The 25723-nt window shown below is 45.1% G+C and overlaps 1 protein-coding gene across 1 annotated transcript in view; it reads left to right on the top strand.

The window, feature by feature from the left end:
• Positions 1-25723, top strand: part of ST8SIA3 (ST8 alpha-N-acetyl-neuraminide alpha-2,8-sialyltransferase 3) — a 48802-nt gene that overhangs the window by 7898 nt on the left and 15181 nt on the right. The window contains exon 2 of the mRNA XM_068251297.1: positions 17878-18000. Coding sequence (XP_068107398.1) covers positions 17878-18000 — 123 coding nt within the window. The remainder of the gene's footprint in view (positions 1-17877; positions 18001-25723) is intronic.

Genomic DNA, 25723 nt, shown 5'->3' with positions numbered 1-25723 from the left:
TATGCCATGCATTACTTACTGTGCCAGAGTATGCCATGCATTACTTACTGTGCCTTAGTATACCATGCATTACTTACTGTGCCAGAGTATGCCATGCATTACTTACTCTGCCATAGTATACCATGCATTACTTACTGTGCTAGAGTATTCCATGCATTACTTACTCTGCCATAGTATACCATGCATTACTTACTGTGCCAGAGTATGCCATGCATTACTTACTGTGCCAGAGTATGCCATGCATTACTTACTGTGCCAGAGTATGCCATGCATTACTTACTGTGCTAGAGTATTCCATGCATTACTTACTCTGCCATAGTATACCATGCATTACTTACTGTGCCAGAGTATGCCATGCATTACTTACTGTGCCAGAGTATGCCATGCATTACTTACTGTGCCTTAGTATACCATGCATTACTTACTGTGCCAGAGTATGCCATGCATTACTTACTCTGCCATAGTATACCATGCATTACTTACTGTGCTAGAGTATTCCATGCATTACTTACTCTGCCATAGTATACCATGCATTACTTACTGTGCCAGAGTATGCCATGCATTACTTACTGTGCCAGAGTATGCCATGCATTACTTACTGTGCCAGAGTATGCCATGCATTACTTACTGTGCTAGAGTATTCCATGCATTACTTACTCTGCCATAGTATACCATGCATTACTTACTGTGCCAGAGTATGCCATGCATTACTTACTGTGCCAGAGTATGCCATGCATTACTTACTGTGCCTTAGTATACCATGCATTACTTACTGTGCCAGAGTATGCCATGCATTACTTACTCTGCCATAGTATACCATGCATTACTTACTGTGCTAGAGTATTCCATGCATTACTTACTCTGCCATAGTATACCATGCATTACTTACTGTGCCAGAGTATGCCATGCATTACTTACTGTGCCAGAGTATGCCATGCATTACTTACTCTGCCATAGTATACCATGCATTACTTACTGTGCTAGAGTATTCCATGCATTACTTACTGTGCCAGAGTATGCCATGCATTACTTACTGTGCCAGAGTATGCCATGCATTACTTACTGTGCCAGAGTATTACATGCATTACTTACTCTGCCAGAGTATACCACGCATTACTTACTGTGCCAGAGTATGCCATGCATTACTTACTGTGCCAGAGTATGCCATGCATTACTTACTGTGCCAGAGTATGCCATGCATTACTTACTGTGCCAGAGTATGCCATGCATTACTTACTGTGCCAGAGTATGCCATGCATTACTTACTGTGCCAGAGTATTCCATGCATTACTTACTCTGCCATAGTATACCATGCATTACTTACTGTGCCAGAGTATGCCATGCATTACTTACTGTGCAAGAGTATGCCATGCATTACTTACTGTGCCAGAGTATACCATGCATTACTTACTCTGCCATAGTATACCATGCATTACTTACTGTGCCAGAATATGCCATGCATTACTTACTGTGCCATAGTATACCATGCATTACTTACTGTGCCAGAGTATGCCATGCATTACTTACTGTGCCAGAGTATGCCATGCATTACTTACTGTGCCAGAGTATGCCATGCATTACTTACTGTGCCAGAGTATTCCATGCATTACTTACTCTGCCATAGTATACCATGCATTACTTACTGTGCCAGAGTATGCCATGCATTACTTACTGTGCAAGAGTATGCCATGCATTACTTACTGTGCCAGAGTATACCATGCATTACTTACTCTGCCATAGTATACCATGCATTACTTACTGTGCCAGAGTATGCCATGCATTACTTACTGTGCCAGAGTATACCATGCATTACTTACTCTGCCATAGTATACCATGCATTACTTACTGTGCCAGAGTATGCCATGCATTACTTACTGTGCAAGAGTATGCCATGCATTACTTACTGTGCCAGAGTATGCCATGCATTACTTACTGTGCTAGAGTATACCATGCATTACTTACTCTGCCATAGTATACCATGCATTACTTACTGTGCCAGAGTATTCCATGCAATACTTACTCTGCCATAGTATACCATGCATTACTTACTGTGCCAGAGTATTCCATGCAATACTTACTGTGCCAGAGTATGCCATGCATTACTTACTCTGCCATAGTATACCATGCATTACTTACTGTGCTAGAGTATACCATGCATTACTTACTCTGCCATAGTATACCATGCATTACTTACTGTGCCAGAGTATTCCATGCAATACTTACTCTGCCATAGTATACCATGCATTACTTACTGTGCCAGAGTATTCCATGCAATACTTACTGTGCCAGAGTATGCCATGCATTACTTACTCTGCCATAGTATACCATGCATTACTTACTGTGCCATAGTATACCATGCATTACTTACTCTGCCATAGTATACCATGCATTACTTACTGTGCCAGAGTATTCCATGCAATACTTACTGTGCCAGAGTTTGCCATGCATTACTTACTGTGCCAGAGTATGCCATGCATTACTTACTGTGCCAGAGTATTCCATGCATTACTTACTCTGCCATAGTATACCATGCATTACTTACTGTGCCAGAGTATGCCATGCATTACTTACTGTGCCAGAGTATGCCATGCATTACTTACTGTGCCAGAGTATGCCATGCATTACTTACTCTGCCATAGTATACCATGCATTACTTACTGTGCCAGAGTATACCATGCATTACTTACTCTGCCATAGTATACCATGCATTACTTACTGTGCCAGAGTATGCCATGCATTACTTACTGTGCCAGAGTATGCCATGCATTCCTTATCCCCCCCCCCCCCCCCACACACACACACACTTCCTAAACTGCTGCTACACCTCTGGTAAAGATAAAAGGAAAAGCAGATCGACTGATAACTATGGGCCTGTAGGTGCACTCTTGCTCTTGCTACTTAGCTACAATACATAGCCAGACCCATTGGGCCCCCTTTGCTGCAGGCTCTCATAGCAGTTTTATGGTCATCTCTCCCCTGGCTTGGCTAGGGGGATGAGGCACACTTTGTAGTGGGGGTCCATTTCTTATCATAAGTAAGATTCCTGAGATTTGGTTGTGCTTAGAGCCAGCTTCAATCGTGCTGTGTACACAGATGGTGACTGTTCTTTAACTGAGACTGCCCAGAGGTACTGCCCCTGACTGTGAAGCGTGAGGTCATGAGTTTGACTCCCAGGTCATGAAAGGTCAGAAAAAAAAACAGTTCTTATAGGAATCATCAGCCAAATCAAACAAAATCCGTTTCACTTACCTGGGGCTTTTTCCAGCCCTCCACCTAGTGTGCTACATGTTGCTGTGCCTATTTAGGTACTTTACTGTCACTACAGGGGTCACCTTAAAGCAAGTGCTTTCCTTCTGATTACAGCGGCTTGACATCTGCAGGAGGCCAGGCTGAAATGTGATGTCAAGTGGATGTGACTACTTGTTGAGAAGACAATCTTTCTGGATCTGATTGTTTCTAATGTAGCGGTCAAAAACCCTCAAGGAATGGGTCCCTTATGTGAAGATGAACCTGTGGGTGTAAATAAGATCTTGCTTGCCCCATGTAAAAGTAATGAATGGTACCTGTAGACATGATGGGGTATTGCTTGGCTGATATCTGCCTTTTCTTGCAAATGTCAGTAATATGATTCAATTTAAAGGACCACTATGGTGAAAAAGTAGGAAGTTAAAATCTGATAGAACCGACAGGTTTTGGGTCAGTCCATCTCCTCATGGGGGATTCTCAGGGTTTTCCTTGTTTTCAACAGCATTTCCTGAACAGCAGTTGCAGAGTCTAATAGTGTGCAAGGGAGTAGGGAGTAGGGAGGCTGGCTGGTATCTTACTATTTTGGCAGTTAAACTGCTGGTCAGGTGATGCTGTTGAAAACAAAGAAAACCCTGAGAATCCCCCATGAGGCGATGGACTGGCTCAAAACCAGTTGATGTCGGATTTTAACTGCCTATTTTTTTTTTTTTTTTTTTTGCGATAGTCAGTCCTTTAAAGGACAACTGAAGTGAGAGGGATATGGAAGCTGCCATATTTACTTAATTTCAAGTGAACCCGAGGTGAGCGATTTATGGAGGCTGTCATATTTATTTCCTTTTAAACAATGCCAGTTACCTGGCAGTCCTGCTGATCCTCTGCCTCTAATACTTTCAGCCATAGACCATGAACAAGCATACAGCAGATCAGGTGTTTCTGACATTATTGTCAGATCTGACAAGATTAGCTGCATGCTTGTTTTTGATGTTATTCAGACACCACTGCAGCCAAAAAGATCAGCAGGGCTGCCAGGCAACTGTTATTGTTTAAAAGGAAACAAATATGGCAGCCTCCGTATAACTCTCACCTCAGGTTCAAAAGCAATATCCTGTTGATCCTTTGTCTAATACTTTTAGCCATAGAACCTGAACAAGGGAAAACTGGAAGGTACAGAATACGGTTGAATCACCAGGCAACAACTAGATTTTATTTAATCAATAAGGATCCAATCTATTCTCAATTATCAAAACCATTTGGAATTGTGTGTATGAAAAAAAAAAGTAATCATACCAATCGCTAACTCAATGCTTCAGGATTGATCAGGGCTGTGGAGTCGGTACAAAAATTATCCGATTCCTCAGTTTATGAAACCCCCGACTCCAGGTACCCAAAATTGCTTTGACTTTTTGACTCCAACTCCTTAGTGTAATACTTACCAAGGCTGCAGAGTTGGTACAAAAATCATCAAACTCCACCTCCAGGTACTCAACATAACTCTGGGGGACATTTATCGAGAGTGCCTGAGACAAAATATTAGGTTTTTAGAAATCTGTGCAGAATTGTCTCAGACATCTTAAGAAATCACTAAATAGTGCAGAATCCTTCTTATACTTAGGAATAGGAGTTAGGAAGGTCTCTCAGGCAGTGCAGTGTGTGAGGAAAATTGCTGTTGCTGAGGTAACCAATACATCTGCTGTACTGCATGCAATGCCCAGCACTGGAAGGGTTAAGCACAGAACAACTGCACAGGACACCTGGCAGCAGGGGGGAGGAGCCCTTCACAAATCATGCCTAGCCTTCATTGCTGCACTATCTGTAGAACTGCTATTAAGCACTTCTTAATCTGCAGCAGTTTAGGGATGGATTTGCACTTTTCTTATTGGTAGTGCAGCTTTAGAAATCCACGCTAAACTGGTGCTATTAAGTAGGATTTAAGAAGTTTCTTGTTATCATGCAGAACAGTTCCTCTGCTGGTTAGAACAGTATAAGAAGAAAAACCTGTTGGGAATGCTTTGATAAATCTGGCCCAGAGGACTCCACAGCCCTGGGATTGATTGGGCCCTGCAGCTGCTCTGTCTTTACACAGTATGATCTGAACAATGTAATCAAAAATATGATTGCTAAAACTTGTACCATTAATAGACACCAAGAAAATGAGTTTGTGATCGACCTCCCTAGTTGTAGGAATTTGTGGACCTTGGTCTGTTTCATAGAAGGATAGTGCATAGCTGGCCTTGTTTACTCTTGGACTGGATTTTGTATAGGTGATTAGTCTATAGGCCCATACACACGTCGAACTTTTGCGAACGACGGGTCGTTTGAATGTCCCGTCGTCCAGTCTTATCACCCGAACGACAGTCTGTACAAACGCCCGATTTTGCGTGCGGATGACTGAACGACGGGACGTTCAAACGACCCGTCGTTCGCAAAAGTCCGACGTGTGTATGGGCCTTATGTCAGCATTTCTGAAAATGGGAGCTGTGGCTGCCACAAGCAGATACTGCAGCACAGCACTGTTGTCCCTTCTCTTGCTTGCAGCACATCCTGGCCTCTTTCAGCTTGGTGAGATCCTTCGCATCGGGTAGTACGGCCGTGGATTGATATCCGTTGTGGCCACATTACCCGACAGCTGCCACATAGTCCCGGCAACCGGCTCAAATGGCAACGGACAGAATGAAGTGGCAGGAGGAAAACAAGGGCAAATGCATTTGTGGCTGATGAATAGAAGAAGCCTGGACTGTTACGCCACGGAAGATGCTGGCGCTATATAAACATTAATAATCAAAATAATAAAATAGTTGCTGATGACCTAGCGGGGGAGGGGGTCACTGTCTACCTGGAGAGGAGGATTCTACCTAGTGGAGGTCACTGGCTAATTTAAGAAGGAGGGTTGCTGCTAAAGTGAACCAGAGACGAAGCACCCTCATGTTTTTCACCATATAGGAACATTAGAGAAAACACCTACCCTACTCTCTGTTTCATTCGTCACTGCTCAGCCTGCTTGTTATCAGCCCTGATAAAATCCCCGACTGAGCATTCAGTCTGGCTTTGCTCTTGCTTTGCCCCATGCAGGTAAAGTATACTGCATGGGGCACCAGGGGGCACATCTAATACTAGGAGGGACAGTGCTGTGGGTTCCGTCTCGTTTGTCGCTAGTCCCGATATCACACGCCATAACCCCCGCACACCCTTTCATGCATGTCGGCCCTACATCTTGCAGCATGTCCGATCGATACATGCGGCCTATTTCGGTCCAAAATTGGTCGCATCCTCAATCAGGCATGCTTTTTGCAGCACTGATTCTCATCCGATCTGTTTTCCAATTGGATAGTTGATCAGCTGCCAAGTCGCCTGATGTATTAGCTTAAAGGACGCAAAAGAAGTAGGCAGTTAAAATCTGACAGGGCCAGTCCATCTCCTCATGCGGGATTCTCAGGGTTTTCTTTGTTTTCAAACGCATTTTCTAAACAGCAGTTGCAAAGTCTAACTGACAAAATAGGATACCATGGTTGTTGATGGGCACTCCGTCAAGATATAATAGGGTGCTTGATGTTGATGCATAGGCAACCACATGCCTTGATAAAAGGGGGACCCTGCACGGCCCCCGAAACAATTGTCGGCTAAAACGCTTGTGGAAACATATGGCTCAATAAAGAGCGTGTTTGATTGAAGATTGGTGTGCTAATACATTGCAAAATAGTGTGCAAGTGAGTCGGGAGGCTGGATGGTATCTTACTATTTTGGCACTTAAACTGCTGTTCAGGAAATGCTGTTGATAACAAAGAAAACCCTAAGAATCCCCCATGAGGAGATGGATTGGCCCACAACCTGTCGGCTCTGTCAGATTTTAACTGCCTACTTTTTTGTGATAGTGATCCTTTAAAGATAAACTCCGACCAAGAATTGAACTTTATCCCCGTCAGTAGGTGATATCCCCTTTTACATGAGAAAACTATTCCTTTTCACAAACAGACCATCAGAGGGCGCTGTATGACTGATATTGTGGTGAAACCCCTCCCACAAGAAACTCTGAGGACCGTGGTACTCCTGGCAGTTTCCTGTCTGTGAACCTTGTTGCATTGTGGGAAATAGCTGTTTACAGCTGTTTCCAACTGCCAAAAAAGCAAGCAGCATCTACATCACCTGCCAGCAGTAAAAATGTCACCATGTAATAAATGTCAGAATGTAAATCAGGGATTTAAAAGATTTTACAATGGGCAAAAACTGACTAAATCATTTATACATAATTATTGTAAAAATGAAGCACTTTTTTATTACATTATTCTCACTGGAGTTCCTCTTTAAGTGCTCAGCTAGTGCATAGTGACAGGCAGTAAATTTGCCACCTTTAGCCTCCAGTGTGCCAAGAGGTGCCTTGAAAAAAATGCCAAGGGTGCCCTGACCTGGAAAAGCTTGAAAAGGGCTGGTATGTGTGAAGGAACAGGCTGTGAATAGAGAACAATTCTCAGGCTGCCGCTGTCCCAGGTGCTGATACTATTCCACTTGTTACTATGACAGGGGCCTCCCTGTACATTGTTCAGCAGTGTGTAATAGGAGGTGAGTCTGCACAGATGAAAGCGCTCTCCATGGTGCTGATTCATAGCTCATTATCAGCTTATCATGCTGCTCTGAGGCCTTAATTACACATTCTTCAGGTCTCCTGCTGTTCAGGAACAGTAACAGGTTTTTTTAAAATTCTTTATTAAATGTTACATTTGTGAAACCAGCCCATTCCGCAGCCCTTTTATACAGCAAAGGAAGCCGTTCCTTGCTACAGGTAGACTTTACAGCCTGTCCTTCCTTCCGCCGTAGTGTGGATCCTTAGAGCAGGGGTGTCAAACATACGAGGTGGGACAAAACACTGGGTCCTCAATGTTTAGTGGCCAACTCCTTCACTTATAAAGTCTCCTGGTGTCTAATGCCCCCCTCCCCCCTTATAAAATTCCCTGGTGTCTAATCCCCCCCTCCCTCCCCTATACAGTTTCCTGGTGTCTAGTGCCCCCCCCCCCATACAGTTCCCTGGTGTCTAGTGGCCCCCCTCCCTCACTTATAAAGTTCCCTGGGGTCTGATGCCCCCTCCTCCTCCTCCCCTATACAGTTCCCTGGTGTCTTGTAGCCCCACCTTCCTTATACAGTTCCCTGGTGTCTAGTGGCCCCCCTCCTGTATACATATTCCTGGTGTCTAGTGGTTCTCCCTCCCCTGTACAGTTCCCTGGCATCGAGTTCCCCCCCCCCCCCTCCCTTATACAGTTCCCTGATGTCTAATGCACCCCTCCCTGCCCTATACAGTTTTCTGTTGTCTAGTGCCCCCTCCCACCCCTATACAGTTCCCTGGTGTCTAGTGGCCCCTCTCCCTCACTTATAAAGTTCCCTGGGGTCTGATGCCCCCTCCTCCTCCTCCCCTATACAGTTCCCTGGTGTCTTGTAGCCCCACCTTCCTTATACAGTTCCCTGGTGTCTAGTGGCCCCCCTCCTGTATACATTTTCCTGGTGTCTAGTGGTTCTCCCTCCCCTGTACAGTTCCCTGGCATCGAGTGCCCCCCCTCCCTTATACAGTTCCCTGATGTCTAATGCACCCCTCCCTCCCCTATACAGTTTTCTATTGTCTAGTAGTTCTCCCTCCCCTGTACAGTTCCCTGGTGTTTAGTGATCCTCCCTCCTTCCCCTATAGAGTTTGCTGGTATGTAGTACCCCCCTCCCACCCCTATACAGTTCCCTGGTGTCTAGTGGCACCCCTCCCTCCCTATGCAGTTTACTAATATCTAGTAGTTCTCCCTCCCCTGTACAGTTCACTGGTGTTTAGTGATCCTCCCTCCCTCCCCTATATAGTTTGCTGGTATTTAGTGGTCCCCCTCCCACCCCTAAACAGCTCCCTGGTGTCTAGTGATCCCTCTCCCACCCCTAAACAGTTCCTTGCTGTCTAGTGGCCCCCCTCCCTCCCCATACAGTTCCCTGGTGTCTAGTGGTTCTCCCTCCCTCCCGTGTACAGTTCCCTGGCGTCTAGTGGTCCCCTTCCCACCCCCTAAAAGTTCCCTAAAATCTAGTGGCCCCCCTCCCAGCCCTAAACAGTTCCCTGGTGTGGGGAAAATAAACTTATGAGATTATGAATTGTATGTGTAGTACAGCTAAGAAATAGAACCTTAGTAGCAAAAAAAAGTCTCCTGTTTGTCAGGACGGGAAGAGTTTAAGACGCTCATTTGTTATGTATACAAAAGAGCGTCTCTGGGCTATTTGACCCACTGGGTCTAAGGGCTCTTTTCCACTATGAAATGCGATCTCAATCGCGTTTCAATTTCCACCATGCGATTGCGATTGCGATTGAGCTACTATACTCATTATAGTCCAGCTCAATCGCATACAAAACGCGGCAGGACGACTATTGCGTTTTGACCAAAATCGCATCGCAATCGGATCGCACTAATGGAAATTGCTGCTGCAGTTTTATTTTTTATTATTTTTTAGTATTTATATAGCGCCGACATATTACGCAGCGCTGTACAGTGTATATATATATATATATATATATATATATATATTGTCTTGTCACTAACTGTCCCTCAAAGGAGCTCACAATCTGATCTCTACTATTGCCATATGTCTATATTATGTAGTGTAAGTACTGTAGTCTAGGGCCAATTTTTTAATGGGAGCCAATTAACTTATCCGTATGTTTTTGGAATGTGGGAGGAAACTAGAGTGCCCAGAGGAAACCCACGCAGACACGGAGAGAACATACAAACTCTTTGCAGATAGTGCCCTGGCTGGGATTCAAACCAGGGACCCAGCGCTGCAAGGCGAGAGAGCTAACCACTACGCCACCGTGCTGCCCCGTGTTTCCATTAGTTTAACCACTTGAGGACCCACCCTTTACCCCCCCTTAAGGACCAGCGCTGGTTTGATTGATCTGTGCTGGGTGGGCTCTGCAGCCCCCAGCACAGATCAGGGTGCAGGCAGGGAGATCAGATTGCCCCCCTTTTTTCCCCCCTATGGGGATGATGTGCTGGGGGGGTCTGATCTCTCCTGCCTGCTGTGGGTGGCGGGGGGGGCACCTCAAAGCCCCCCTCCGCGGCGACATTCTCCCCCCTCCCTCTCCTACCTGCTCCCCCGGGAGATCTGGGCTGCACAGGACGCTATCCGTCCTGTGCAGCCAGTGACAGGACGTCCCCTGTCACATGGCGGCGATCCCCGGCCGCTGATTGGCCGGGGATCGCCGATCTGCCTTACGGCGTTGCTGCGCAGCAGCGCCGTACAAATGTAAACAAAGCGGATTATTTCCGCTTGTGTTTACATCTAGCCTGCGAGCCGCCATCGGCGGCCCGCAGGCTATTCACGGAGCCCCCCGCCGTGATTTGACAGGAAGCAGCCGCTCGTACGAGCGGCTGCTTCCTGATTAATTAGGCTGCAGCTGGCGACGCAGTACTGCGTCGCTGGTCCTGCAGCTGCCACTTTGCCGACGCACGTTATGAGTGTGCGGTCGGCAAGTGGTTAATGTACCTTGCGAATTGCGATCAGAAGCAAATCGCAAATCGCAGGCTAGTGGAAAAAGGCCCTAATAAAGACCTGTTTTCTGAAGCACTTAAACAGTCAAACAGTGAGAGACGGCTTGAGATAAGGTTTTACTACAGGAAGGTTAAAGGGTTATCATTTCTGTTTTGTTTTATAGTTTAAAAGACAGAGTGTGGTTTTAAATATGTAACTGTGACAGTATGAATCAATTTTCTAAAAAAAAGCTATATACAGTGCTGCCCATAGTTATTCATACCCCTGGCAAATTTTAACTTAAAGTTACTTTTATTCAACCAGCAAGTAATTTTTTGATGGGAAATGAAATAGGTGTCTCCCAAAAGATAATAAGTCGATGTACAAGAGGCATTATTGTGGAAAAAAAAACATTTCTCAGTTTTTATTTAAATTTGAGCAAAAAGTGTCCTGTCCAAAATTATTCATACCCTTTACAAACTGTCACAGTCTGTGGGAAAATCCAAAGTTCTATACCATTCCAAATAGTCCAAGCTGTTCTAAAGCATCATAATTACCCTGGTTAATTGGGAACAGCTGTTTTAATCAACAGGTGAAAATCAGCAGCTCTCTGCAGTTGATTTGTGGACAGTCATGGCTAAGACAAAGAGCTTAGTGGCTGTTCACAAGTCAGGAAAGGGCTACACGGCCATTTCTAAATGTTTTCCAGTTCCAGTGGCTACAGTGCAAAGTATTATTAAAAAATACAAGATGTTCTGCTCTGTGGAAAATCTCAGAGGACGTGGTCAGAAGCCAAAAGCGACACCTGTGCTGGCCAGGAGGATAGTGAGAGAGGTGATAAAGAATCCAAGGATCACCACCAAGGCCATCCTGGTGAATCTGGGCTCTACTGGTGGCAATGTCTCAAGCTGGACAATCCAACAGACACTGCACATTGCTGGGTTCCACTGATGCAGAACAAGGAGAACACCACTTCTCCAGATTAGGCACGGATCAGGCAGGTGCCCCATTTTTCTTTTTACACTTTACCGAGCTGCACCCAGAACACAGAATTCCCTCGTCTGGAGTACACAAATGAAATGTTGGAACTTGATGCTCCTACAATATAATGGACTGCATGATTGTGCTGTCCGGCCTTTACCAGCTGACGAGACTTTTTATATTAAGTTCCACTACTTACCAGCAGCAGGGCCACACTTCCAATCACACGCGTAATATAAATCCGCCGCTTGGAAAAGATTAGGCTGAACAACTGGAGTTCTTCTGATTAACATACACGGTTGTGCGGGGACAGCTGCTGAGGAAGCATGGCTGCCCATTGCAATGCAAGTGCAGGAGCCGAGGCGCTGCAAAATGATCATCCCACGGAGACATAAAAGCCAGATATGACACACGGTCTGGTACTGCTGTGCTTCTGAATTTACATATACTGTATTACTTATATAAATAATCCCTGTCTCAATAACTGAATATTACCAGTGAATACTGCAACACGTGGCAGTTTTATTACTCTGCTGCTTGTTTTCTGAGCATAAATGTATCTGAAGAGCAAAATGGCTTCACAGCTACATTTGTATTTTAAAAATGTTATTGGTTGACAACAACATAACATGACATGGAATGACAAATGTCATATTTAAATTTCATCTTATACATTTCACCCTTAGGAGAAACGGGGGGAGCCGGCATATGTGGGAGCTATCCTGATGGCCACCGCTCCTCCCGTTCTACTCTGTCCCCGCCTTTCTTATCTAAAGCTCCCTGACAGCCTTTTCCTGGTGGTCGGAGTCGGGTTTCACTGCGCAGGCGCCAGCCCGGCTTGCTCGCGTCCCTCAGCGCGTGACCGTGGCCAGGAGCGCTATGCGCATGACATCACGATTACGAGCCCCGCTAGTCTATCTGGACGCGTATACGTGTCCAGTGTTGCTGCTGACGCTTGTTTAGCGGGATTTACATGGCAGAGATTGGTGAAGGGGAGCATGTGTTCCCCGAGCCAAAGTGCCTGGAATGAATGGCTATATTCTGTGATTCTGTCTACCCCTCTATTTTCTTATGCTGCAGTGCCTGCCAAGGATCTTTAGTGGTTGTTATGTGGAAAAGGGAGGATAGTAGTTTGTATACCTGACTCCAGAATCTGATGAGGCAAAGAACAGGGTCACCAAATGTGAAACGCCTATCACTCTACAGCTTCTAAAACAAAGGGGGTTGGCGGCAGTGAAATTTACAGCGCACATTTAATAGGGATGCCTGTTAATTTTGGTGCAAATATTGCAGATGGTATAATATCGGTGATGCTACCGATATTCTATTATCAGCTTCCCTAATCTAACCTTCTTCTTATATTAACTCTCCCCTACCTAAGCCTAACACTAACATCCACCCTACCTGTGCCTAATACTAACCACTAACCTCCCAGCCCATGCCTATACTATATCCAAGCACCACCGCTATCTTTTAACCCTTTGCACCTGCTATAGCTGAACCCCTGGCACCCAAACGTTAAAATTCATGCAAACATGCTAGTAGCAGAGTAGAGCCTTGTATACACGTTAACAGCAGAGTAATGCCTTGTACACACATTAGGAGGAACAGTAGAGCCTTGTACCCAGATTAGCAGCAGAGTAAAGTCTTGTACCCAGATTAGCAGCAGAGTAAAGTCTTGTACCCAGATTAGCAGCAGAGTAAAGTCTTGTACACATGTTATTAGCAGAGTACAGCCTTGTACACATGTTAGTAGCAGAGTAGAGCTTGTACACGTTATTAGCAGAGTACAGCCTTGTACACACGTTAGTAGCAGAGTAGAGCCTTGTACACACATCAGCAGCAGAGTAGAGCTTTGTACACACATTAGTAACAGAGTGAAGCCTTGTGCACATGTTAGTAGCAGTGTAGAGCCTTGTACACATTTTAGTAGTAGAGTGAAGGCTTGTACACACGTCAGCAGCAGAGTAGAGCCTTGTACACACATTAGTAACAGAGTGGAGGCTTGTACACTTGTTAGTAGCAGAGTAGAGCCTTGAACTCATGTTAGTAGCAGAGTAAAGCCTTGTACACACGTTATTAGCAGAATAAATCCTTGTACACATTAGTAGCAGAGTAGAGCCTTGTACACATGTCAGCAGCAGAGTAGAGCCTTTTACATACCTTAGTAGCAAAGTAAAGCCCTGTACAGACATTAACAGCAGAGTAAAGGTCGGTTTAGACGTGCGGCTTCCGATGTGGCATCTCGTTCGGGGACTTTCTGAGGGGATCGTCGGCGTCCCATCACGATCAGCGTTTTTCGTCCCTGCAAGGGGACATGAAGACGCGGCGGTGAATCGACTCTAGAAGCCGCATGAGGCTTCTAGGGTCGGCTGAGACAACGCAGTAAATTGGGATCGGAATGCCGCATTTGCAAAATCGACAGTAACCATGCAATGTAAACACTTCCATTCACTTGAATGTGAGCGTTTACCGACAAGTCCCTGACGCTTGGCGGTACTTTTTGCCAAGCATCCATGTGAACCGGCCCTAAAGCCTTGTGCACAGTTTATCAGCATAGTAGAGCCTTGTACACATGTTAGTAGTAAAGTAGAGCATTGTACACATGTTAGCAGCAGAGTAGAGCCTTGTACACATGTTAGCAGCAGAGTAGAGCCTTGTATACATGTTAGCAGCAGAGTAGAGCCTTGTACACATGTCAGCAGCAGAGTAGAGCCTTGTACACATGTCAGCAGCAGAGTAAAGCTTTGTACACATGTCAGCAGCAGAGTAGAGCCTTGTACACATGTTAGTGGCAGTGTAGAGCCTTGTACACATGTCAGCAGCAGAGTAGAGCCTTGTACACATGTTAGTGGCAGTGTAGAGCTTTTTACACATGTCAGCAGCAGAGTAGAGCCTTGTACACATGTTAGCAGCAGAGTAGAGCATTGTACACAGATTAGCAGCAGAGTAAAGCCTTGTACACATGTCAGCAGCAGAGTAGAGCCTTGTACACATGTCAGCAGCAGAGTAAAGCCTTGTACACCTGTCACCAGCAGAGTAGAGCCTTTTACACATGTCACCAGCAGAGTAGAGCCTTTTACACATGTCAGCAGCAGAGTAGAGCCTTTTACACATGTCAGCAGCAGAGTAGAGCCTTGTACACAGATTAGCAGCAGAGTAAAAGCTTGTATATGCGTTAGATGTCCTTTAGCCAAGATGGTCATATAGGGTTGATTCATTAAGCTGTGCTGCTAAAGCAGTGCAGCTTAATGTGAAGAAGCGCTCGCTATGGATGCCTTTCATAGCAGCACTCGCTACTATGTAAGGAGCGTGCCTTCCTTAGTTACATGCATTGCTTACATAGCAACGTGCGTAGCTTTAAATGTGGGCGGTCCTGTAAAGTATCGTTACCACAATACTTCACTAGCAGCCGCTACTATGTTAGTTAACATAGTTACAGTAACTATGTTAAGTAACATAGTAGCACCCATATTTAAAGTTACGCACATTGCTATGTAAGCAACGCATGTAACTAAGGAATGCACGCTCCTTACATGGCAGCGAGCGCTCCTTCACATTAAGCTGCGCAAAGCAGCGCAGCTTAATGAATCAAGCCCATAGTACCATATTAGCCAAGAATAAAGCATATGTACAGGCGTCCCACAATGACGTTGAGTGAACGACAAACAACCAGCGACAAACAAGTACATTGTACTCTGTGTTAATAAATCATATATCCAATCGCTTGCAAAACGCTAGGTACAGTCAATCTAATGGAATCTGCAGCGAATGTTTGCATTTTTGCCGCACTTGAGTATAGGTGCACAGGAAAATCGCACAGCAGTCGCGCCACTATGCAATATTTACACCATCTGGCCATTCAGATTATTTTCCCACCAGGGTGTTTTTTTTTATTTCCTGTAGGAAATTGCAAATGTATCGCATTCGCGCTGTACACCCAGCTGAACCGCGGTAGTGGAAAATACAACTGCAATGTATTGCTCTGTGCCTGCCTGCACTCATTTCACAGACAATGTGATTCTACAAATAGAGCTGCTCAAATCCGGAACCGGGAGACATCTGGATATTTCTATCCAGATATCTCCCAGTTACCTGTGCGGGGTGGGCGGGGGTGTCAATCTTACCTGTCTGACATCTTCTTCAGTCCATCCCTCGGCCCCTCCCACGATGCGGTCCAAGCAGCGGTCACATGATTACAAGCACTTCCTCCTTCCGGGTTGAAGGAGGAAGTGTTTGTAATCACGTGACACACGTGGAGCGCATTGTGGGAGGGGCCGAGGGACGGACCGAAGAAGGCGTCAGACAGGTAAGCTTGCCCCCCACCGCCCACCCCGCACAGGTTTACTGGAAGATATCCGGATAGCAACTATCTGGGTATCTCCCGGTTCCGGATTTGAGCAGCTCTATCTACAAACACGTGGAATAGGCCTGTATATGCAATATGGACATGCATAGTAAATTTAGTGCTGATGATCAGGCTCAAATTCTAAATTATTAGCAATGGGACCCACTGGAAATCGCAAATCTAAACGTTTTTTAGAGTGATTTTGACACGAATCGCATTAATCACGTGAATTTGATTCACAACATGACTGAAGATTGTATCGTTGCTGTTTCCATCTAAAGCAATTTGTATAATAAAGGTTACACTTCCTACTTGTATGTAACAAGGAGCAGGCCTCCAAACCTTCATCAAATTTCTTTTTTAATTATTACTTATAACTGACCCCATGGGGTAGCCATATACAATACCGGATTTCTATATTGAATAAGTATTTATTCAATTATTATTTTTGATTTATAAAGCGCCGACATATTCCGTGGCACTGAACAAATTAACCAATTAGGGACCGACGCAGTACAAACCTACGTCGGGCGGGTGGCGCTGCGTTTCTGACCGGACGTAAGCTCTACGTCCCATTCACCGCGCGTCCCCGCCCGCTCTGTCCGCTCTGCCCCCGCCGCAATGTGCTGCCCTGCCGCCTCTATGACGGCAGAGCACTGTGAGCCGGGCAGGAGCCGTTTTCATTGGCCCTGTCATTCCTGTAAGCCATTACCATTGGCTTACATTGAGTGACAGGGTTAGGAGCCAATGAAAGCGGCTCCTGACCGCCGCACAGTGCTCTGCCATCATAGAGACGGCAGAGAGAGCAGCCTGCGATGGAGACAGAGCGGCGGGAGCGACGGATTATTGTGGCGATTCGTCGGTAACCGAATGTGTAACAAATTCCAAGACACAAGAGTGATAGAGCCCTGCCCTTGCAAGCTTACAATCTAAAGGAATAGAGGGAGATACGAGGTGAGGTAGTATACTATAGTCATACCTAGAGGCAGCGTGTTTTTAGGTGATCCAGTAGGAGTACAACATAGCCTTAGGCCAAATGGGGAGTGGCCTAAAGTAGAGCATATGGTTGTTGGAAAAAAGTGAAAGTACGGTAATACTTGGAAAGCATTCATACATATGTGTATTGGGGGTACTCCATGTTAACGTGGATCCGAGATAAAGTTTTACACATTGCATAATTGTGTTCCTTTCATATAGTTTATAAGGCATTCCTCAAGCCCAATACTTTTTTTTGTTTGTTTTAATACTCTAATTCCCTATAAATTAAACAAGCCTCTCCCACTGTGCCTTGGCAGTTTGAGACCCATGTAGCAAGGGCTTATGGGAGCTCAGTCTGGGCAGGAGGAGGAGGAGGTGTTACTAGCCAGAGATTTCAGAGGCAGAGGGGAGAAGGAGAGGTGAGTGATGTTTTTACAGGCTGAGGGCTGGAGATGCAGAGCAGCTTGCCTGTGTGTAATGATCACATGCAGAATATGGCTGCTTTCATTGTATCACAGGAAGAAATAATCATATACTGCTGAAGCTGTTTGCAGCTAGATTTGCTGTGTAAACTATCTATACTTTAGATAAGCTATATAGACAAATTACTTGGCATAGTTAGTTTTTCATCTCGGATCCGCTTTAATCATGGTGGATGTACATTTTGTAACAGTTCTGAGAAACACTGGCTTAGAGGAATAGGTGTATAATATCCTTTGTATTCTGTAACGTACTGTGGCGCTATCCATAGGGATAATTGTCTACGCTGTGTGCAGCACGTACAGTATATTGCGGTGATACTTTTATTTTATATGTGGTTACAGTAAAATTGTGTTCTCTCTTCCCAGGTCACAGTTTGCAATGAAATTTCTGGATCCCTCCTTTGTTCCAATCACAAATTCTCTGACGCAGGAGCTGCAGGAGAAGCCAGCCAAATGGACGTTTAACAGAACAGCGTTTGCACGCCAGAGGTTGGTTTATTGATTTTATGTTTAAAATGAGTGTCTTGTTGAGTCTCCGGGTAGCTCCTCATTCCATTCATAGACACGGCACAGTTATTCCGCAAGCAGATTGATTTCGGTTGGAATTGGTTTAGCTACATCAAGGAAGAAGGTTTCGGTGCTGAGATAGCTGCACTGCTGTGGTTTGCCAAAACAAAGGGCACCCAAACAGTACTGGAACCAAAACTACCTGAGCAGCAGCAGGCACCAAGGTCACTAGACATTTGTGTCATCTTGGCACGATTTGTTACTTTGGTTGATCTTATGTGTGCAGAGAGTAGACAGCTGCTTTGTGTGTTCAGTACTGTCCAGCAGTGATCTTGAAGAGAGTAGAGGACTGCACATGCTGATGCAGTATGCCTCATCGGAAGGGAGGGGTTGAGAAAAGAATTAAAGCAAAGGTCCAAGCACAATAAAAATACAAAAAATCCACTTACCTCGGGTTGTGCCCTCGCCACAGCTCTGGTGGCTTCTGGTCCCCTCTGGTGCAGATGCCGACCTCGCCAGGTCGGCATCTGCTTGCACTTCACCATGCGGCTCACTGAGTTGCAATGACGTCATCCGGACTGTACTGCGCTGGCGGCTCGCGCAGGCTCAGTGGGCATCTTGCACTGGAGGTGACCCTGGGCCAACCGGCAGGGAGCGGAGCTGCGGCGAGGGCACAGGACGGCTGGCAGAGGCTGAAGGAAGCCCCAGGTAAGTGGATTTCATTTTATTTTTAAGGTGCTCATATGTGTCCTTTAACCTGCCTGGCGTTCTATTAAGATCGCCAGGCTGGCGATCGGACGTTTTTTTTTAAATAAAAAAAAAACTATTTCATGCAGCCAACTGAAAGTTGGCTGCATGAAAGCCCACTAGAGGGCACTCCTAATCCGCACTTCTGATCGCCTCCGGCTGAGCGGCCCTTCTTGTTTTGCTTTCCTCGTCGCCATGGCAACGAGCGGAGTGACGTCATGGACGTCAGCCGACTCCGATCCAGCCCTTAGCGCTGGCCGGAACTGTTTGGTCCGGCTGCGCTGGGCTCGGGCGGCTGAGGGGACCCTCTTTCGCCGCTGCACGCGGCGGATCGCTGCGCTGCGGCGGCGATCAGGTAGCACACGCGGCTGGCAAAGTGCCGGCTGCGTGTGCTCCTTTTCATTTCATTGAAATCGGCCTAGCAGGGCCTGAGCGGCACCCTCCGGCGTCTCTGGACGAGCTCAGCTCGTCCAGAACGCTCAGCAGGTTAAGGGCTCGTTTTCACTAGTGCGGCGGGCACTGAGCGGGTGAGCAGGATCGCAGGCAAATCCCATGAGCCGTGCCATGCACGGCTATGGGATTCGCAGCCACCGCCGCGAATTCTGCGGGGGGTTCCAGCCGAATCGCTACCGCAAGCGATTCGGCCGCGGCACAGTCATCCCCTATGGCAGAGTTTCCCCGTGCTATTCACGTGCGGGGAAACTCTGCGAAATCGCGATAGTGGAAACGGACCCTAACAGAGAGGCTGGTCAGAGCTGCACATCCGACCACTTTTTAAGTTGCTGAATCAGAAAGAGGAATATGTTTACAGGGGAAGAAATTGCAACAGTACTTTTAGTAAAAACTTCTCTTTCGGGATGCAGTAGTAGTGTTTTTATATACCTGGAGCAACAACAGGGGTATTTATTTAATTCACTCCCAAGCTTTCTAATACGAGATAATGGCCTCAATTTGCTAAGCTTATCTCCTGTCTTTAAAGTGGATCCGAGATGAAAAGCTAAATATAACGAGTAACTTGTCTATATACTTTATCTAAAGTTTAGATAGTTTACACAGCAAATCTAGCTGTAAACCGCTTCAACAGTATATTATTTTTTTTCCTGATATACAATGGGAGCAGCCATGTTTTCTGCTCGTCACTATTACACAATTACACATACAGGCAAGCTTATCTGAATCTAGGCATGCTAATGCGCATATTCAGCCCTCAGCCTGTGAACTCCACTCCAATCTCTTCCATTACACAGGCAACTGATCCTTATCTGCACTGCAGCCCTCAGCTTGTGAAAACTCTGCCTCTGAAATCTATAGCTAGTAACACTTTTTCACATGCCCAGGCGGAAATCCCACAATCCCTTGCAAGCGCCAAGGCACTCTGGAGAAGCTGTGGGCGTGGCTTGTTTAGTTTATAGGAAATTAGGGTATTAAAATAAAACAAAAAAAAAGTATTTGGCTTAAGGAATGCCCTATAAACTATATGTAAGAAACACAATTATGCAATGAGTAAAAGTTCATCTCGGATCCACTTTAATAACGTTTCTAGAGTTATCACCATGGTGATGAGGAGTTAACTTAACTACAGAGGAGGTAACTTAACTACAGAGGAGCTGACTTAGCTCTCACTGTGTGGAGGTAAGTTTTCTCTTGCCTTATTATCTCCAGCATGATCTTAGTGAATTGAGGCCAAAGTTTCATCTGTTGTTTAAAATACCTTTTAAACACTCTGCAATTAAAAAAGTAGGTGAAAATGTACCGTACAAAATTATTCTGAGTCTTTTCTTGCTTGTTGGGGAAAAAGTATTGTCAACATTATTATATTACTATATTGTATTACTTGTTTTTGGCTTAAAAGCAATATTATTGATAAGGTGTGACAATATCACCTATCAGAAAAGTTAGGAGAAAAACGAATTAAATAAGGGTCAAGGGCCAAGTTTTTTCCTAGGTGATATTATTACGCCTTATCCACAAAACGCCTTTTAAAGAGATTCTGTAACAAAATTTTCATCCTTATTTCTTCTATCCTGTAAGTTCTTATAGCTATTCTAATGTGCTCTAACTGCAGCCTTTCCTAGTTGCACAGTGGCTGTATTATCTCTGTTATATGATCTAATCTTCTCTCCTCTGTCGGCTCTGTCGGGCTCTGGCAGTCAGGCTGGAATGGGCTGTGCTGCTTGTGATTGGATAGAAGCTATACACACCCTCTCCAGGCCCACTGCACACTCTGTATGACTCACACACTGAGTTACTCTCATCATATCACTTACTATGTCTTTTGTTTGTAAACACTGCCTAAAAATGGCAATTACAAGCCAGGATTGCAGCAGGGAGTGGCAGAAACTGCACAGAGGGGCCCAGGAGAACATAATGAATAGAATGGTATGCTTTTTATTGTACAGATTTTACAGTACAGATCCTCTTTAAGCCAAAAGCAAGCAAAAAAATACTCTAAATCATTTTGCACAGTACTTTTTCACCTACTTTTTGATAATTTTTTAATTGCAGAGTGTTGACAAGTTATTTTTAAACAGAAGATAAAAAATTATCTCCTAGGAGAAAGCATAGGAGAAAAAGTGAATTGATTAAAGCTCAACACACACCATACAATCTTGGTTGTACGGATTTACCAAATCTATGTAGTATAAGGGCCAACAGATTGAAAATACCTTGAATGATTGAGTGGATAAGCTCTTATACTGCATGAAAGTGGTAAGATTGAACAACCAAGATTGTATGGTGTGTGTTGAGCCTAAGGCCATTTGGCCCATATGCAATTAACTTTTTCTCCCGAGTTTTCTCTTAGGAGATAATTTTCATATCCTCTTTAAAATAACTTTTAAGCATTTTACAGTTGAAAAAGTACCTAAACGTTGGGGAAAAGGAACAATCAAAATTATTTCGAGTATTGTCTTTCTGGCGGGGGGTTTAAAAGGCATTTTATGGCAAGGTGTGAAAATATCACCTAAGATAAAACGTAGGAGAAAAATTGAATTGCATATGGGCCGCTGTCTCTTTAACCCTCCTGGCGGTCTATTAAAAACCGCCAGGGGGCAGCGCAGCAGTTTTTTTTTATTTTATTTTTTTTAAAACATGTAGCGAGCCTAGGGCTCGCTACATGATAGCCGCTGTGCAGCGGCATCCCCCCACCCGCTCCGATAGCCTCCGGCGATCTGCAATCAGGAAATCCCGTTCAAAGAACAGGATTTCCTGGAGGGCTTTTCCCGTCGCCAAGGTGACGGTCGTGATGATGTCATCGATGTCGTGACGTCATCGGGAGTCCCGATCCACCCCTCAGTGCTGCCTGGCGCTGATAGGCCAGGCTGAGCAAGGGGGCTGGGGGGCGGCGCGGCACGGCGGGTAGCGGCGAATCGGCGTCGAGCGGCGGCGATCGGTGTGCACACGCAGCTAGCAAAGTGCTAGCTGCGTGTAGCAAAAACAATTATGCAAATCGGACCAGCAGGGCCTGAGAAATCCTCCTGCGCTGCTTACCCCGAACTACGTTCGGGGTTACCGCCAGGAGGGTTAAATGTCAGTATGAGGCTTAAAGGGGAACGTCAACCCAAACAAACATACTGTCATTAAGTTACATTAGTTATGTTAATTAAAATAGACAAACAGACAAATGTTTGTGATTTCATGGGGGCAGCCATCTTTTTGGTTGAAAGGAGGTGACAGAGCATGAGACACAGTTCCAACTGTCCTGTGTCCTGATCACCCCTCCCAGCTGCGCGCGCTAGGCTTCAAATCTCAAATTAAAAATTGAAAAAAACTATTTGTGCCAAAACAGCAGATGGAGAACAGCAACATCAGAAATTCCATCATGCTTTGCACAGCATCAGGGGAAAAATGCCCGTGCAAGTTTCTTCTGTGCAGCTAAAAATAAGGCTTGGGTAAGAAAAACAAAGTTCTGATGCTGTGAAACTGTTATAGAAACATCAAGCCTTTTCTGTGCTGCTGAGTAGAGTTTTAGTCTGGAGGTTCACTTTAATGCAACCCTGAAGCAACCTGGAAAAAAAGACAAAAAGCCTGGATCTTGCTGAATCCCGTAGAGCCTTCCTGGTCCGCTCTCTGTCTCCTCATTCTCCCACTGTCCTCCGCTAAAAATTGGCATCTTTGGGACTCCTCAGTACACTTCTGAAGCACTCTTTTCTCCGAGTGCTTCTAAGAGGGGCGCATCTGTACTGCGCATGTGCAACGGGGGGACAGAGCAGGAAAAAGGATGTGGAGAGCAGACTGGGAGGGCTCTGTGGGATCCAGTCTTCCTACTTCTTAGGTGAGTATCAAAGTCTTTATAGAGGGGATTCCTGGACATGAATGGGTGCAGTATTTAGTTTTGTGTGGGAGGGGGGCTATGGGTGGGTTGAGGACAGGATTTATTGCCCATTGCGGTGCCAAAACTAATGGCGCCCAGCTATCAGAGACAACTTCACACATCCCATAACCGGACCTCCTACTCACATGCCACACAATTCAATAACACAAAGGCCTGGTTTTCCATGAAGTATTGCTAGTGCTTTATATAAACAGAAATTCCGGAAAAGAAAGGAAAGCAGGAACTAAAATACCTGACCGATTATGATGTTATCTGATACATGCCAGTGTTCTCCCCACAATTTTTTTCCAGCCGGGTGGCATGAAATAGTAGCCGGGTGGCATGAAAAAGTAGACGGTGGGGCGAGATGAGAATGCAGAGCCAGTGCTTCTGTGAGCAACTCTGCTGACAGCATTGGAGGAGGTGAGCCGATGACAGCCGGGTGCTCACCAAAACTAGCCAGGTGTAGCACACGGCTAAAATAGCCTGGGGAGAACACTGCATGCCGTGAATCAGTATTCCTGGTTTATCTCTGGTTTTGCATTAAATTATGTTTTGCTAAAAGGTGAAAAGGTGATTCCTTAGACCCAGGTCTACAGATTAGAATAATAAATAGATCCACGATGCTTAAAGGGAACCAGAGATGAACGTTTCACACAAAATAAACATATCAGTCGATAGCTTGTAAAGAATAAATGCTCTACCTGATAATTTCGCCACTCTGGTGTGCCTTTTTTAGTGTTTTTTATCCATTATTGCTCCAGGAAAAATCAAATATGGCCGCCGGCTCATATCCCTTCTGCTTCCGGGTTATGAGTTGTTCTGGATGTGCTGTCTAGGCTATATGAAACTAGGCTGCTATCTAGGCTATATGAGAAAGGCTGCTGCAGCCTTTCATCTGTGTGCTTTAATTTTGGTATGATGTGCATCTGCCTGTAGGAAGTGTCTCTCATAGGAATGAAACTGCAGTCATCATCATTATCTAGTGCACACAGAGCACACAGGGATCATATTGCAGCCACACTTGTCTGTTTCAGAGCTTCTCTCTCAGCAGGAGCAGCCCCTCCCATGTCATCACAGCTCTCAGTATGCAAAGCAGGAAATCTGAGCCAAGAGGTGGCAGGCTTGGGCTTAAAAAGACTCCACAGAAGAGTGACTCAGCTATAATGTTTCCAGGTCAAACCTAGACTGAGCCATTCGAGGATTCTTATCACAGCTGCTAATAGACTAATTAAGCAGATAAGAATGAAACTAAAAGCAGGGTAGGTGTTTACTGTCATGATCCCACTGATAAATGTGATAATAATACATGAGGGTGCTTCGTCTCTGGTTCTCTTTAAAGGACAACAGAGGTGACGTGACCTGATGAGATAGACATGTGTATGTACAGTGCCAAGCACATAACTAACTAGGCCATGTTCCGTTTTCTTTCTCTGCCTGAAAGAATTACAAATCAGGTATGCAAGTGACAGTTTTTGTCTGGGTCAGACTATAGCATAACCCTCACTGATAAGTAATTACAGCCATAAAATACTTTCCTGTCAGTAAATGGCTTTCTAGAGCAGGAAAGAGATAACAAGGGTGAATAATTCATAGATTTGAGCTCTAGCATACTTCAATGAAAGTGTGATTGAGCAGAAACAATGAAACAGTAAAAACGTAAACACTAGAACTAAATATAAACTAAAACTGTGGGACATCTAAAAAAAGTAATTTTTAGGAGAAGGAAGATAGATACAATTGTTTTTCTCATCCATTTATTTTCACCTCGGATGTCCTTTAAGTTATCTCCAAGCTCAATAAGGGAAAGAGGCGCCCTGATTTGAATAAAAGCTTTTAAAACCAGTTTAAAAACGAAAAAGAAAAATGAGGTATCTTACCTCAATGACGAAATCTCTGTAAACTTACAAAAGATTTTTATTTGAGCCTGTGCTCAAATAAAAATCTTTTGTAAGTTTACAGAGATTTCGTCATTGAGGTAAGATACCTCATTTTTCTTTTTCGTTTTTAAACTGGTTTTAAAAGCTTTTTTTCAAATCAGGGCGCCTCTTTCCCTTATTGTGCATAGTTATACCCCCGTACATGTTTGTCCGAGGGGTGGTGACAGAACACCCGTTGTTTTACCACGGTTAATGTTTTGTGCATCCTTTTTCATCTAAGAGAGCGACCGCAACCAGGTCCGTCCAGGACCACCCCGAGTGGAGTCGGGTTTATGGTCTCCACCTGCTTCCTGTGGTCGGTTGCCCCTTGCAACCCTCCTTTGTGAGTAGCCCTTTCAATCAATTGATTTCTCCACACACCTACTATTGACATACTGCACTATCGGGCTCCCTTTTTTGTCTCCTGTATCTTTTTTTTCCCATAGGGTGCCAAGACACCCCAACCACGATTATCTCCAAGCTGGACCCCAGATATACAAACATTTTAAGACACCAAAGAACATCAGGGAGATTGAAAGGCAGCCCTCATCCTGGTACCCCCAACAAGCTTCCCAGGATCCCCAACTCTCCCTCTCCCTATGCGACAAACATGAGCAGAAACTGAAGAGGCAGATAGTGTATATGACCGCAATCTCACCCCCTGCTAGTAGACCCTTACCATAACTGGAAAACCTCATTGCTGGTGTAAGGATCTAGTATAGAATAC

This window comes from Hyperolius riggenbachi, chromosome 1, assembly GCF_040937935.1.
Source record: "Hyperolius riggenbachi isolate aHypRig1 chromosome 1, aHypRig1.pri, whole genome shotgun sequence".
Lineage (NCBI taxonomy): Eukaryota > Metazoa > Chordata > Amphibia > Anura > Hyperoliidae > Hyperolius > Hyperolius riggenbachi.
The sequence above is the reverse complement of the archived record's forward strand: the minus strand, read 5'-3'. Positions and strand labels throughout refer to the sequence as shown.